This window comes from Polypterus senegalus, chromosome 10 (assembly GCF_016835505.1).
Source record: "Polypterus senegalus isolate Bchr_013 chromosome 10, ASM1683550v1, whole genome shotgun sequence".
NCBI classification, from domain to species: domain Eukaryota; kingdom Metazoa; phylum Chordata; class Cladistia; order Polypteriformes; family Polypteridae; genus Polypterus; species Polypterus senegalus.
The window spans coordinates 2,531,143-2,545,336 of NC_053163.1; the positions used below are offsets into that span (position 1 = coordinate 2,531,143).

At 47.5% G+C, this 14,194-nt stretch overlaps 1 protein-coding gene across 2 annotated transcripts; it reads right to left on the minus strand.

Moving 5' to 3' along the window:
• Positions 1 to 9,474: 9,474 nt before the first annotated feature.
• On the minus strand, positions 9,475 to 13,278 carry LOC120536481 (cytosolic sulfotransferase 3-like). 2 transcript variants are annotated; one of them, XM_039764859.1, is made up of 8 exons: positions 13,176 to 13,278; positions 10,857 to 11,003; positions 10,622 to 10,750; positions 10,441 to 10,538; positions 10,225 to 10,351; positions 10,035 to 10,129; positions 9,785 to 9,959; positions 9,475 to 9,704 (listed from the first exon to the last, which is right to left on the minus strand). In XM_039764859.1, exons 2-8 carry the CDS (start codon positions 10,999 to 11,001, stop codon positions 9,592 to 9,594), a joined length of 882 nt encoding a protein of 293 aa, XP_039620793.1. In that variant the 5' UTR covers positions 11,002 to 11,003; positions 13,176 to 13,278; the 3' UTR covers positions 9,475 to 9,591. The 2 variants fall into 2 exon arrangements, with proteins under 2 accessions (XP_039620793.1, XP_039620794.1); XM_039764860.1 differs by having other exon boundaries at positions 13,107 to 13,209.
• Between the last annotated feature and the right edge of the window lie 916 nt (positions 13,279 to 14,194).

The following is a 14,194-nucleotide window of genomic DNA, read 5'->3' on the forward strand; positions in this document are numbered from 1 at the left end:
TATTTTGCCGTGGTGTAGAAAAGGGGTCCCGTGTTTGCACTTGTCTGGGCTATAGCGCAGGGGGAGGATGAAAAAATTAAAAGTGCTCACTTTGACTTAAGGCAGAAGCGCAGTCAGCGTCTCAAAGGCCGGCACAGCTATGCAGGCGCGCTGGCTGCTCGACTTTTGCTGGGCAGGAGACCCCAGTTTTGCAGACACGTTCATGATATCAAAAGTCTCAGCTCTTTGGAGGTCATTCATATATTATATATATAGCAAAATACCCGCCTCAGCGGAGAAGTAGTGTGTTAAAGAAGTAATGAAAAAGAAAAGGAAACATTTTAATAATAACGTAACATGATTGACATTGTCATGAGTGTTGCTGTCATATATATGCCTGCCTAAATAAGTCACCCTCGCTTTGCTCTTACTTTTTTACCGTTCATTTAATCATGGCTAGTGGGGAAAAATTATAAAATGGAAGGAGGATGGCTTTACCAAAACAATTATTGATGGCGAATCGATTATTCATAAAGCTTGAATTGGTGATCTGTTTTTCTGTGTTAACCTCATATTTTTTCATACTGCTCAAACTAAGGTGGTGCGAGGGTAAAATGAATCGGGATGCGCTGATCAATGTAATCGTGTACCAGGAAATCATGCATTGACAAAAGCTCCCTTTGCTTGTAATGCAAAGTGTGATTAAATGCATTATTTTTAACGCGTTATGGAGCACATGCATCAAGCTTCTCAGCTGTGCTTGTGCTAAGAAAAGGAAAGATTTTAAAAATAACGTAACACGATTGTCAATGTGACCTTTTGTAAGTAGTGCCTGGAGGATTCAGTGTGGAGAAACTCTAGAGACAGCGTGTGTATTAACTTGTGGATTTTTCTGTGAGTATTTGGTGGCAGTCTGACGAAGTTGCTTCGGAAGACAGCGTTAGCCGCGGAGCTCAGCTCAGAGTGACATGAGGTGGGAGGGGAGATGATGACGTGACTCCCCACCCGCCTTTAACTGTCAATCCCCACAAACACAGTCTCTCGAATTTGCATAAGCACACCCCTTCACCTACAATTTTAACTTAGTTACAAAGTGATCAAAACTCTCGTTTATATCCTGCGTCCTCTCATTAAACTTGTATCCCGCATTACCTGTGGGCATGTGAAACGCCAGCGGCAGCCTGTCTATGAACTTAATTTAAAGTTTAGGTTTACACCTTGCTTTCTTTCCGAGGTAGCAGCACTCATGAATATGGTAGTATATGTCACTCGCTCGCTTCTTATTGTTTCGCTGCCTTCTCAATTATATAATGCATGTTTTCTTAAGCGCTTTTGGAGGTCTTCCTGGTTTTCTACGCACTGCGTTGACAGTCAGTTCACGTGATTACGTGGGCGGCGTGATGATGTCACACGAAACTCCGCCCCTCACGTCATTCCAGCTCAACTCCATTACAGTTAATGGAGAAAAATACCTTCCAGTTATGACCATTAGGCGTAGAATTTCAAAATGAAACCTGCTTAACTTTTGTAAGTAAGCTGTAAGAAATGAGCCTGCCAAATTTCAGCCTTCTACCTACACGGGAAGTTGGAGAATTAGTGATGAGTCAGTGAGTGAGTGAGTGAGTCAGTGAGGGCTTTGCCTTTTATTAGTATAGATTACTATTATGGCCTTATACTATTATAGCAGTGGGTAGCGCTGCATTCTGCCTCGCAGTTAGGAGACCCGCCTGGGTTCTCTTCCCACTATCCCCCCTGCGAGGAGTTTGCATGTTCTCCCGGTGTCTGCGTGGGTTTCCTCCCACAGTCCAAAAACATGCAGGTTAGGTGCATTGGCGATTTTAAATTGGCCCTAGTGTGTGCTTGGTGTGTGTGCGCCCTGCGGTGGGTTGGCACCCTCTCCGGGGTTTGTTCCCTGCCTTGTGCCCTGTGTTGGCTGGGATTGGCTCTCGATGTTTGTATACTGCAAAGCTGACTAACTGACGGACTCACTCACTCGCTCGCCGTTTGCCGTTTCGTTTTAAAGCTGACGTTGGTACATCAAGTCAGTCGTGATCATGAAGGACAGTTCCATATTTCTACAACAGAACATCTAAATCACGAAACATTCCCAAATGCTTTGCCTGATTTGGCCGAGATTTGGTGACAGGCTCCGTGATCGGCAGCGCTAACCAGCAGGGTGGACGGGCGATTAGAGACAACTAATAAGAGACGAGAACACGCTGTGAATGGAAAGAGAAAGTTCAGGGAAGATGCAAAACTCAGCTTTGTACTGCTGCTCGTGTGTTTATTTATTTATTTATTTATTTAAGTTCACGTACATTCGGATGCTGTGATTTGCACCCGTTCACCCCGTGCACTTTCTGGCCATGTAAAGTGAAAACCAAACACTTGGGGGCGCCATTTCAAGTCCGACGCTCCATCCATCTCTCCAGCCGTCCACTTTCTGGTTGTGATTTTTCTTCTTGGCACCGCAGGATGCCATTAATGTCTCGGTTGTAAGGCAGGAGCCGGTCCTGGCATAGTGGCAGTCCACTGCTGGCCGCACTGCACCCTCCCTTTAAACGCTGACGTTGGTAGACTTTGAGTCAGCCGCTCTCGTTCTTTAGATGCAGGACTGATCCCATAAGGACACTGAGAGAGTTGATACTCTTCACACAGGCAGTGAGTGGTCCCCCAAGATGTCAGCAGGACTTGCTGCAGCCCTGAGCTGCTCTCGATCTGAACAAATCCAAAGTGCTGTGTGATTTCTGCTGTTACGAAGCGGCTGCACATCAGACTACATGGCCACCATATGACGCTGCCTGTAAGTTTCAGGTGGTCCTCCTCATCTGCTGCCTCACACTCCCAGATACCCGGGTTCAATTCCATGTCTCGGGGTTGTCCCTTGTAAACCTTTCACTTTGACCAAATGGTGGAATTTCTGGTTCTGCTTAGCTGACTGCACACATTTCTGAATCTCTAAGATCCACAATGGCTGCCGTCACTCCTTACCCTAAGCAAACTGCCTCGCCAGCATATCCTAACACAAGGCACCTGATCCCAGTGTCTCTTGTCCATTTTTGTGTGATAATCATGGTGGCATGACACAGCAAATGCTGAGTCCCTGCAGGTGGCATCTCGCCAGGCACTGCATGTTCAGTCCTGGTGGGCACATCTCCAAAGCTCGGTCTTAAACAGCACTTTGGCCCTTCATGCCATCTTTCATTACTGCAAGGTGATTTTTATTGTTTGTCACCTTGGACCTTCAGCTTGTAAAGCCTTGGATATGAGAAGTCTCTGTAGGGCTCACACCATCACTTGGGTGTGCCAGGTGGGGCGGAGATCCTTAAGAATGGGGAGTTGGCACATCACCCTGGGAGAAGGTTGATGACTAACTGACCCACCCGTTGGTGTGCACAAGCCAAGGTGTGTCTGCCTGGGTGAAGCCTTGTGAAATAAGATGCTGACTGAGCAGGGACCTCTGATTTAATGGCACACATTGGCACTTTTGTGTCACGTCAGATCTTCTCCTAATGACTAGCTGGTTCATCCCAAGACAAGTAGTGAGAGAATAAAGTAAATGGCAGAAAACACCAAGGAACACGCTGTCAGCAGGCAGCTGTCACACTTGTGACCAACTAACATTTGAGCTGATGGCCCTGCATCACCCCTATGGCTGGCCACATTCTGTAATGGCACCATCAAACTTTTATTTATGGGGCACAGTGCCAACCCTACAGCTGGCCATGTACCCTAAATAAAGTCTGGCTGAACACCTCAGTGCCACCCATATAGATGTCAACGTATTGTAATGACACAGTGTCATCCCTACTGGTGGGCAAATAGAATAATGGCACCCTCAAACCTTTATTCAGATGGCAGAGCGCCATCCCTACAGCTGGCCACATATTGTAATGGCAACCTCAAGCCTTTATTTGGAGGGCACAGTGGCACCCCTATAGCTGGCCTCATACCTTAATACCACGTTGTTATTCAAATAAAGTCTGGCTGCACACCTCTGTGCCACCCATATAGCTGGGAATGTAATGGCACAGCGCCATCCCTACAGGTAGGCAATAGAATAATGGCACCATCAAGCCTTTATTCAAGGCCACACAGTGTAATGGCACCCTGTTATTCAAAAAGAGTCAGGCTGCACACCTCAGTGCCACCCCATAGCGGGCCATGTACTGTAATGGCACCCTAAACGTTTATTCAAGCCTTCCTAACCAGAACAGCAGAACCAGGGTGCTTCATGTCACTCCTGACTTTGTGGCACGGACACTGGCACGTCACTATAAAACCATCACATAAAGGCTTAGAAACTGGACCTGGTGGGCATGTAAACTGTGCCTAACAAAGTGGACTTGATGGTTCTTCACGTGGAATTGTCAGTTTGAAGGCATCACTCCAGGATTAGGAGGTCCTTAGAAATGAACATTTGCCTTCAGTTTTGCAGGAGACCCTAATATTATGATACCAGCGGTAAGCCAGTAGGGGGCAGGCTGCTCAAGAATGGTGCCAAGATTTGAAGCTCACTGGCACTATCGAGTTTGTTTATCCCTTTTGACAGTGGATATCAGCTGCCCGAATGCCATCTTCCAGTTTTTTGGACTTTGAGGAACCACGGCGGGAGGACGGGCAGCACGGAGACCTGCAGACAAGCTGTTTGTGTGTATGCATGGGGGCTTGTTGCCAAGGCAACAGCGGGCAACTTTCCAAGCATAAAAGAAAGCAAGCAGAGACATGGAGGGCAGAGCACGTCGGTGCCAGCTGCTTTGGAAAAGAGCCCAGCTCTGACGCTGTGCCAGGCCTCAGTGTGCCAATGTGGTGTCCCTTAAATTACGTCAAGCGCGGGTGTGTGGGTGAGTTACGTCACCCAACTAGCAGAGTCCATTTTGAATCGGTTGGTTTATTGGTTCAGTGAGTTGATCTTCTTTATTTGTCTTAAGCGCCTTTAGATGAGTTCACATGGCATTGCCAAGTCACTTCAAACAAGTGAGCCAATCCACCCGCACACATTCAGTGCCCTCCTCTGCCAGTCTGTCAGTCCTAATCAGTCAGCCAGTTATTTCCAAACCCGCTTAGTCCTGAACAGGGTCACAGGGGTCTGCTGGAGCCCATCCCAGCTACCTTGGGGCACCAGACAGGAACAAACCCTGCAGAGGGCATCATCAGTTATAATGTCTGTATATAGCGCTTGGCAGCTGCTCGCTGCCCCCCGACGTATTAACTTAAGGTGCTGCTGGAACTTCATTTACACAACTGCAGCAGCAAACTCAGTGGGCGAGTCTACTGGAGATTAAACTGGGGTCTCGGGGGCTGAGTTGGTCCCCATTGAAGTTTGGCAGAGCTTGGCTTATTGATGGCTGAACTTTAATCAAATAGAAACATTAAGGGGCCATTCTGGGGTCCCCCTTAGCCCACCAGTAGCTTGTGTTGTGTCATTCACTGCCCTAAAGCCACAGATGGTGGGAATCAAGAGCAGGTGGCACTCGTTCACCTTTTCAGTTATTCCTTTATAGTGCCTTTCATAGAGTCAGCCCCCTCAACTACAACGGAGGCCACTTATTCAGGTGTGTGTGGAGGTGGCACGTCGTCTCACCAGCTGTCACCCACTCCTAAGCCCTAGATCAACCTTTTTCTTTATAGCGCCATGTATACCACCCTGTGGAGCACCAGTCAAGCAAGGGAAGGACCCTGGGTTGGCAATGCCCACTCTCAGGGGATCACCTGTCAGTCTAGTTGTGAATCCATCTTTTCCTATAGTGTCTTGTACGAAGTGGCACAGGCGGAGTGACACGCCTCCCCCTGTAAGAGGGTCTCATAATGGATGAACCTTGGCGAGTCGAGAGCGCCAGCCTCAGTCACAAAGCACCAGAGGAGCGCAAATGACGGACTGGTATGTTATGTTATTGTCATGTGACCACATAAAGTGGTTGGTTTTTCATTTCTTTTACTACGTGCAGATACAATGAGGTTTGATCTTCATTTACTGAGGGTCTTCAGGTAAAAGTGGCATTGAATTTCCCCTTGGGATTAATAAAGTATCTATCTATCTATCTATCTATCTATCTATCTATCTATCTATCTATCTATCTATCTAATACTTTATTCAAGAGATCTGCAGCCTCCATCTGTGCTAAAAGTAAGACCACCCTTGGCTCCCAGAGCTGGGATTGCCCCATCCAGTTTGATGTGCATCTCCTAGAACTTTCTAGCAGTCTGATATCAAGTTCTTCCCAAACCTCCTTGCAGAATTCTTTAAGACCCCCCACCCCCCCCACCCCCAAAGCATCTGCACAGGACTCAATTTTGAGCCGTTCTAGAACCTTCCATTTTTTTCTTTGGCAGATTTACTGGCATTTTTTGGGTCATTGTCTTGTTCCAAGGTCCATTTTTGGTCGAGCTTCAGTCTCCTGACAGATGGCCTCCAGGACCCTGTTGGTGTCTGTGATGGTGGTTTGCCAGACCCTGATGGAGCAAAGCAACCCCAAACCATGACATGTCTGCCACCACGCCTTACGCTTGGTATCATGTTCCTACGGTACTGTGGTCACACAACTCCACCTTTGCCTTGTCTTGCCGTGTCACTTTGTCCCAGAAGTCCAGGGGCCTCATGTATAACGCCGTGCGTAGAACTCGCACTCTAACATGGCGTAAGCACAAAAGCCGAAATGTGTTTACGCACAGAAAAATCCAGATGCAGGAATCTGTGCGTACTCCAACTTCCACGTTCTTCCGCTACATAAATCCCGATCAGCGTGAAAACTAACGCTCGTGCACGCGCTTTATGTCCAACCCCAACTCCTCCCAGAATTACGCCTCTTTGAATATGCAAATCAATATAAATCGCCCTTAAGCGCAGCCTTCTGTGAAAAGACAATGGGAAAAGCACGGGGAAAATATAAGAATTTCAGCGAATACCAAGTGGAGGCAAAGGAAAAACATACAATTTGTTCAAATAAACCGTGGAATAATCAACAAAAGGAAGTTGATCGAGTGACATAGCGTGTTGGAGAAACTTGAAAGCTCACGTTCACAAAATCGCACAGTGCCGGAAATAAAAAAGAAGTCACATATCAAAGTCGCTGTGAAAAGAAGAGTTGTAGCCCAATGTCTGAGTGTCATATGAAAGCTTATTAGGGTACAGAGAAAAAAGGCACACGGTGGGGAAAAAGCACGAAATGTCAACTTCAATCTCGACATTTCCACTTTAATCACGTAGTTTATTTTGTCATTAAAGTAGAACATCATAAACTTCATCTTAAAATCGTTTAATTAACCAGTTTCTCAAATCACATCGTAATTAAAGTAGCACGTTAAATGCTTTGTTTTGTATTTGATCTTCTACTCGTATGTGCTCTGTGTGTGTGAATCACTACTTGCTTCTTAAACTGGCTCTCTTCCTCCAACTGGACACAGAGTCCATTACATTCATGATATTACAGCTCTCTGAATAACTAAAATACTGAGATGTATACGTGATGTCATTTTCATGATGATAGGAGTTAAAGCACGTTATTAAACATGAGTTTCACTTGATGAAATAATTTATTGCAGCAGTACTCAGGGTGGCTCTAGGCTTGTGGTGGCACTGGGCAGAGGAAGAATCGGTGGCTCCTTCGCCCGCCGTCAGTAAGGTAGCTTATCATGGTGGATGGTCTTGTATGTTACAGACACTGCATAGCCGCCTCGTGCTCATGACAAGCATTTAACTTTTGTCGAAATTTGTCGCTGTGTTTTTAGCTGTGTTGTTATTTTCTCTTTCTGTTTTATATTCAATATATATTGGCGTAGACGTCACTGCAGTCCTTGCTTTTCTTTCCCCAAGTAGCCGATCGCCACACAATCAGCTCTGTAATAGACGTTAAGCCATCTGTAAGCTTAGCCGATTCTTCAAAACGTTTAAAGAACATTGAAATATCTTCGTAGTACATGTTTAATTATTCTATCCTTCACGACACTCCCAGTGAAGAATATAGATTATTTAAATGAAGTTAAAGTTTTATGTGTATAATTTAACAAACATATTTTGCTGCATTTCACCTTAAAAATGATATCGTCATCATATGTAAATACGCGCTTTATAAAGTGGCTCAGGTTGTGAGATATTATAACTGTAGTGCAAGTTTACAGTGAGGTGATTGTACTTATAAGTCCTAACAGTTCTACAAGGAGCAATTGATTGAGTGCATTTAAAGTTCTTGGGATGAAACTGTTTCTGAACCGCAAGGTCCGTACAGGAAAGGCTTTAAAACGTTTTGCAGTGGCTGAGACAGCGTGTCCTTAAAACTGTATACCGATAATTCTCTTTCCGATCAGCTGCTGCTGTGATTCACACTCAGATACAGTGATATAAATACTCCGAGTGGTGCAGTGAGAGGAATATGGAAAAAGATGATCCGCTGTGGCAACTCCAAATGGGAGGAGCTGAAAGAAGAAGAAGAAGCAGAAGAAGAAGAAGAAGAAGAAGTGAGAGTAACAACGCTAAAGCAGTTCTGGTATTTGAATACTATGGCTGTTCCCTGGACCATTATATTGTTACGAGTTAATTACAATCAGATGCGTTACACTAATAAACGATATGCGGTTAGTTTTAGTGTATTTATAAAGGCCCGTCATGAAAATAAGGAGTAATAACACAGGAACAGTAGCACTGCTTTGACGCTGGGTGCCGCCAGTCTGCAAAACCGAGCGGAGAACTTGCGTACGACAAGGCATGAGGTACCGTGGAAAAGTGCGTGGCTTTACGCCAAGTGTAGGTTTTATACATCGCAATTTGAACGTGAAAAAGTTCTTACGCAACATTTCTGTGCGTACGCACCGTTTACACATGAGGCCCCTGGTCTTTGCTCAGAAGTTCTTTCTGGGTTCCTCCTGGACACCGCCCATGGAGCTCTCACTTGTGCTGCCCCTTTCCAATGGTACATTTGTGCACAAGGACTACCAGGAGGTCCCGTCGTGATCTTCTGGTCTCCTCAGAGACTTCTTTCAGCATTCTGCTCTGTGGCTGAACCTGATGGGGCGGCTCTGTTGGCAGTTGTTTGAAATCTTCTCCACTTGTAGGTGAGCTTCTGGATGGAGGGCTGGTTGACTCCTCCATCTGTTGTTTGGAGATCAGACTCAAAGGCATCTAGAACGTTCTTTCTGAAGACTTCAGACAGCGCTTCAGGCTCGGCCTGGTGATGACACATACACTCCACAGCCTGCTGAATGTCCGAAGTCCTTTAAAATCGTGTGCACCCAAGGGACCCTCTTACTTTTTCCAGAGGTGAAATCTGCATTTATTTAAATTCTACAACGGACCACAAACTATAAATGTTTGACATCTTAGATTGCCTTTACTATCGATGATGACGACGACGATGACATGAAGGTCCATGTATGCTCGGGGTGCACTTACTTTTTCACACGACGGTTCCAAAAAGATACGGTGACGAGTGATCAGTGACCGCCCCCTCCCCACTGAAGCCCCCCTCCAGCTTAATCAAATAAATGACACGCAGCCGACTCTCGAGGTCCCCTTGCAGTTCATCTTTTATTTCACAGCATGGAAGGATGGATGATCACAGGGAGAGCATCGCATGCCTACAGTCATCGTGCCCCCCACACCCACCCTCTAAGGTGTCATTAGATCTCGGTGCGGAATGTCAGCGTGGTGCCCTCCATCTTCCTCTTGTAGTCTTCATCGAATCTTTCATTTTGTGCTACAGTGAAGTGGTTCTTCCAGTCGCCCACCTGACCTGTAGGGGAGTGAGGGCGTGAGTGACCTCTGACCTGTCCATCCAGTCCACAAGCCCCGCCCCATTCATCATTCACTCACCTTTCCTCATGAAGGGCGACACCTTGTGGTTCATAGCGGAGCAGGTCGAGTAGTTGGCCATGGGGGTGCTCTTCATCACGTCAAAGCTGGTTTGGCTCACCAACTTCTGCTTGTCCGCCACGCTCAGCTCCCTGCCCAAGAAGCGGCAGATCTTGTCCACCTCACGTGAAAGGTTCTGCGTGACAGAGACGGAGTTAAAGACAGAGACGGACAAGGGTAGCTATAGGTGTGACAAGTCAGTGCTGCCCACCTCCTTCAGGTCCTCGTAGAGCAGGTACAGGATGGGGTGCGACTCCTTCTTGTCCCACCAGCCCCTCACGTGGTCATACCAGGGCCCAAACACCACTGTGAAGCACAAGAACACCGACCACCATGGGTTTTGGACGCAGGTAGCATTACCACCACACCCACCCTGCCAACCCTCCCACCACGTGGCTTACTCTCTCCATTTATGAACTCCTCCAGGAAGTTGGGCCACGTGCCCGCCCTCGACTGGATCTTGTTCATACGGCAGAAGTGGAAGTAGGAGACGGCTGTGTCTTTGGCATTGCGGGCCGTGTAGATGATCTGCAGGGGAATTGGGGGGATTAGGTTAGCTAGGGCTCAGGTGGGCGGGTAGTTGAGCTGGGCAGCAGCTACCAGCCAGGTGGTCTCACCTTGCAATTGTTGTCCCAGAAAGACTGTGGAATCAGCTGGACGGGGAGGTGGGTTTTGATCAGCCGGGGCGACGGCGTGGCATCCAGAATTATCGTGCCTGTGGACAAAGTAAGGACCAGCTGTGTGACCGGCAGGACACCAAATGGAGACTCACCTGGCCACTCGCAGGCTTCAGCCCACCTGCCTCAAAGTCTTCCGTCTTGGACATTTCCAAGAAGGGGACCCTCTCATAAATGGGGGCTCGGTGCACCCGGCTGGGATCGTTCAAGCAGTACATGAGGTCCACGATTTGGGAGACCCAGGTGGTGCCTGCAGGGCAGAAACAAAAAAAAACAAATTTAAAGAAAAGAAGAATGCTCTGCCATGAACCCTTGGTGCCCACCTCCCCCCTCCATATCTGCTCCCCCACTCGTACCAGTTTTTGGGTAGGATGCCACAATGACATCATCAGGCCTGGCTTGGAACGCCTCCACCTGGTCCCAGTTGTCTGTGAAGTAGCTGACCATATGGATGCCACGAAAAGGGAAGAGTTCTGGCCGATCTTCTTGGTCCTCCTCCATGGCTGCAGATGCAGAGAACAGAAACCAGCCAGTGGGTGAGTGCCAACATGGCACTGAGTGCCATTTGGAGTGCAGAGAGGTGGCAAAAGCAACTCTACTGACCCCTAGAGGCCATGTCTTTACTTTCAGACTTGAATAATGTAAAAGATGTGACGGGCGCTATAACATGAAGCTCAAAATGACGTCACGGCTCTCGGCTCAACGCAAAGCCCCAGCCGCTCTTCATCTCAGCCGCTTGTCTGAAATCGGAACAAAATGTCGTGTCTGCCATCTGACTTCAAATCTCGTGCAGTGTGGGCACGATTAGGCCAGAAGATGACGCAATCGCCTTCTGTCGAGTCATCGTGAGGCCAAGGAAAAAAGTGCTGAGCCTGCGCAGCGGGCACAGTGCCCAGCTGTGACACCTGGGGGTCCACTTGGGCCTTTTGTTTTCCAAAATTCCAGTCCTCTTATGTAAACCCAATTTGGACCCCCAAATAATCTTTAAAAAGGTGCAGTGTAAAAAACAACCAGAAACCCACTGACCTTAAGGTCACAATTCACTGCCCTGGCACAAACCTGAATGATAAAACTGTGCGCCCTGTATACCATCAGAGCAGTGGAGCAGAAACATAACATTTACTAAAAGTACAAAGTGCCCCAAATACCTTTAAGGGGTACCAACCAGCAGTGCCACACCAATATCTGGCAGGGTGACACAGAGCCAGTCCCATGACCAGGCTGAGGTGTTACAATTAACATGAAAATTGAAGCTGGGCATGAAAAGCAGCCACTCCACAGGCTTCACGGTGGAAGAGTGCCACCTTTGGCTTGGCAAGTGAAATAACATCCCACCTCCCCTGCACTTGTAGGACCAATCAATAAAGTTAAAAGTACACAGCATTGCGGTGAAAAGGTCCCAGATGTCCTGCTGACCTGGAGGGTGAAAGGGCACTTCCACAGACCTGCCAGCTGTTTGGCTGGGTCAGCCAGTCCCTCAAACACTTGGCACCTGGCAAGCAATGAGTGTAGAAACACAATAAAGCAAACCGATATTACCATCCACAAGGGGAGTACTGACAAAAAATGACACGCCAAGCTTAAAAGGGATGGCGAAGAAGGTCCTCGCGTGACCACGCAGATGCCTACGCACAAGCGCACCCGAGCGCCCTTTGACAGTGCATGTGCATTCGGGCTCGACCCAGGTGCACTCGCACACCAGCCTCACGCACCCGCGCTCCCTGCGGCAGTCCACGCGCACACAGGCAGACACGGTCTGTGAGGCGCGCTACCGACGATCCACTAATCTAAACGCAGGACTCGCTAGAGCCCACCCTCACAACTTTCACGAGTGGAAGTGACAGTTTTCATTGTAGGGTTTATTACTTGTTGCGTAAAGGAAAATATCATCAAATAAATACATAAAGAAAAAAATCAACAAAAATACTACGTGACATCCTTTCGTTATTTAGCCTGACATTTCATGTTATTATTAGTAATTTACTGACACAATACTTTTATTTATTTGCTCATTTATGTAGTATTTGTATTTTGTTCATTCCACCATACACATGCACACGGACTCCACGCAATCGTGCACGCGAACACGCATCCGCGCTCCTTCCTGCATTCCACGCACACACAGGCAAACCGCAGTGAAGGACGTGCACACGCATACGAACTTCAGCGCGCCCCTGAGCTCACACAGACTCCACGCAAAAATATACGAGCACGCGCGTGCGAACTCCACACACTTGCGACACACGTAACGAGATGGCGCTAATGTGTTTAAGTGTGAAGTGTACTCCACCGTGTTGACCTCTTTTAAAAGTAAGTCGCTTTGGAAAAAAGAAAATCAATCGAAACATTTAGGAAGCAACTAATGCAAAGGAAAAAGTAGGAGCAGTGCGTATGTAAGTGGGTGACGGGGCTTCAAAAGGCTGTCCGCGTGCCCGTTACACGACCCCGACGTTATAGTCAGTAAAGCCTGCGTCATGACAAAACCGCGAGCGACAGGACCGGCAAGAAGCCAAAGGCGGTCGCTGCGCCCCCGTGAGTCCGCTCGAGCCGTACTCCTTGCTGACTCCTAGCCAGTTGGTGTTTTGGTGTTTTTTTTTAATGCTTACGTGGAGTTTCCTCACTTAACGAACGGTGGTCGTTTCTGCACTCGCGCACGCGCCCAGCCGCGGTCTCACCTGTCTAGTCTTCTATGTGGACGTCTGTCGTGCACTGTGCCTTCCTTTCCGTGCCCTCTTAAATTATTCACTCCGCCTGCCCGCCCGCCGCCTGTCCACTCGCTCGTCCCTCCCACCAAACACACCCCCGCCTCCTCAGACCTCCTTATCTTTTTCTTTCTCTCTCGCCAGCTCTCACCCCACCCTCTCATTTTCTCTCCTTTCCCCCTGTAGAGTTCAGCAGGGCGGTAAGCGTCTGTTTTGGCAGGAAGTCACGGGGGGCGGTGGGGGATTATGGAGTAGCGAGGAGACGGACTTGATGACTGATTAAAATTCCAGCGGATTGCCCCCATCCTGAGGCGAAAAAAAATAATAAAAACCAAGCAGGCTTTGACATGACCTAAAGTGGAGCGAGTTCTTTTTGCTGTTTTTACAGGAGTTCTGATAGCTGATCGGAAAATCATTCGAAGTGTCAGATTTAGGTGGCTGAACGCATTAGTTTGGGTAAAAAGGAAGATTTAAATTGGATAATGGAATCTGAAGATAATATTTCAGAAACCAGAGTGTCTTATTCTGTCACTCCTAGCGTTGTGTTCGATAAATGGAGTGACATTATGTCCGGACATTGGCAGATTTCCCTGTTTATCCGGAGTCTGGAGGCGAAGCCACGCAAATTGAAGCTATCCCCCTATTCTGAAGGCTTGAGCTAACTTCGATTATCGTCTAACTTAGTTTATTGGGACCCCCAGAACTGCATATTGCTCCCACCCTCTTGTATTCTAGCCAACCAACCACTTTGCTGTGTCGGGCTTTGCCATTGCTGTTTTCCCTTTCCCTCGTTTAAAGTCTCATCGTTTGAGTTTAAGTCACTAATTGAAACAAGCAGCTCTAAAATGTAAAAAAAATCAACGTGGAGCTCAGCCTTAACGTTAGCGGTGCGCCACCTATCGGAAACTATTTTGTAATGCATGTAGTTATCAAATGCATTCCATTTGTCATTTCAAAAGACGGCACATCACACACTTTCTACATACGTCTGT

What these genes read in the sequence shown, in the direction of transcription:
- LOC120536481 (XM_039764859.1), bottom strand. Translation starts at nt 11,001, where the DNA reads ATGGAGGAGGACCAAGAAGATCGGCCAGAACTCTTCCCTTTTCGTGGC. An exon ending in GGCATCCTACCCAAAAACTG is followed by an intron (nt 10,751 to 10,856) that starts GTACGAGTGGGG and finishes TCTGCCCTGCAG; the next exon opens with GCACCACCTGGGTCTCCCAA. An exon ending in TCTACGAGGACCTGAAGGAG is followed by an intron (nt 9,960 to 10,034) that starts GTGGGCAGCACT and finishes TCTGTCACGCAG; the next exon opens with AACCTTTCACGTGAGGTGGA.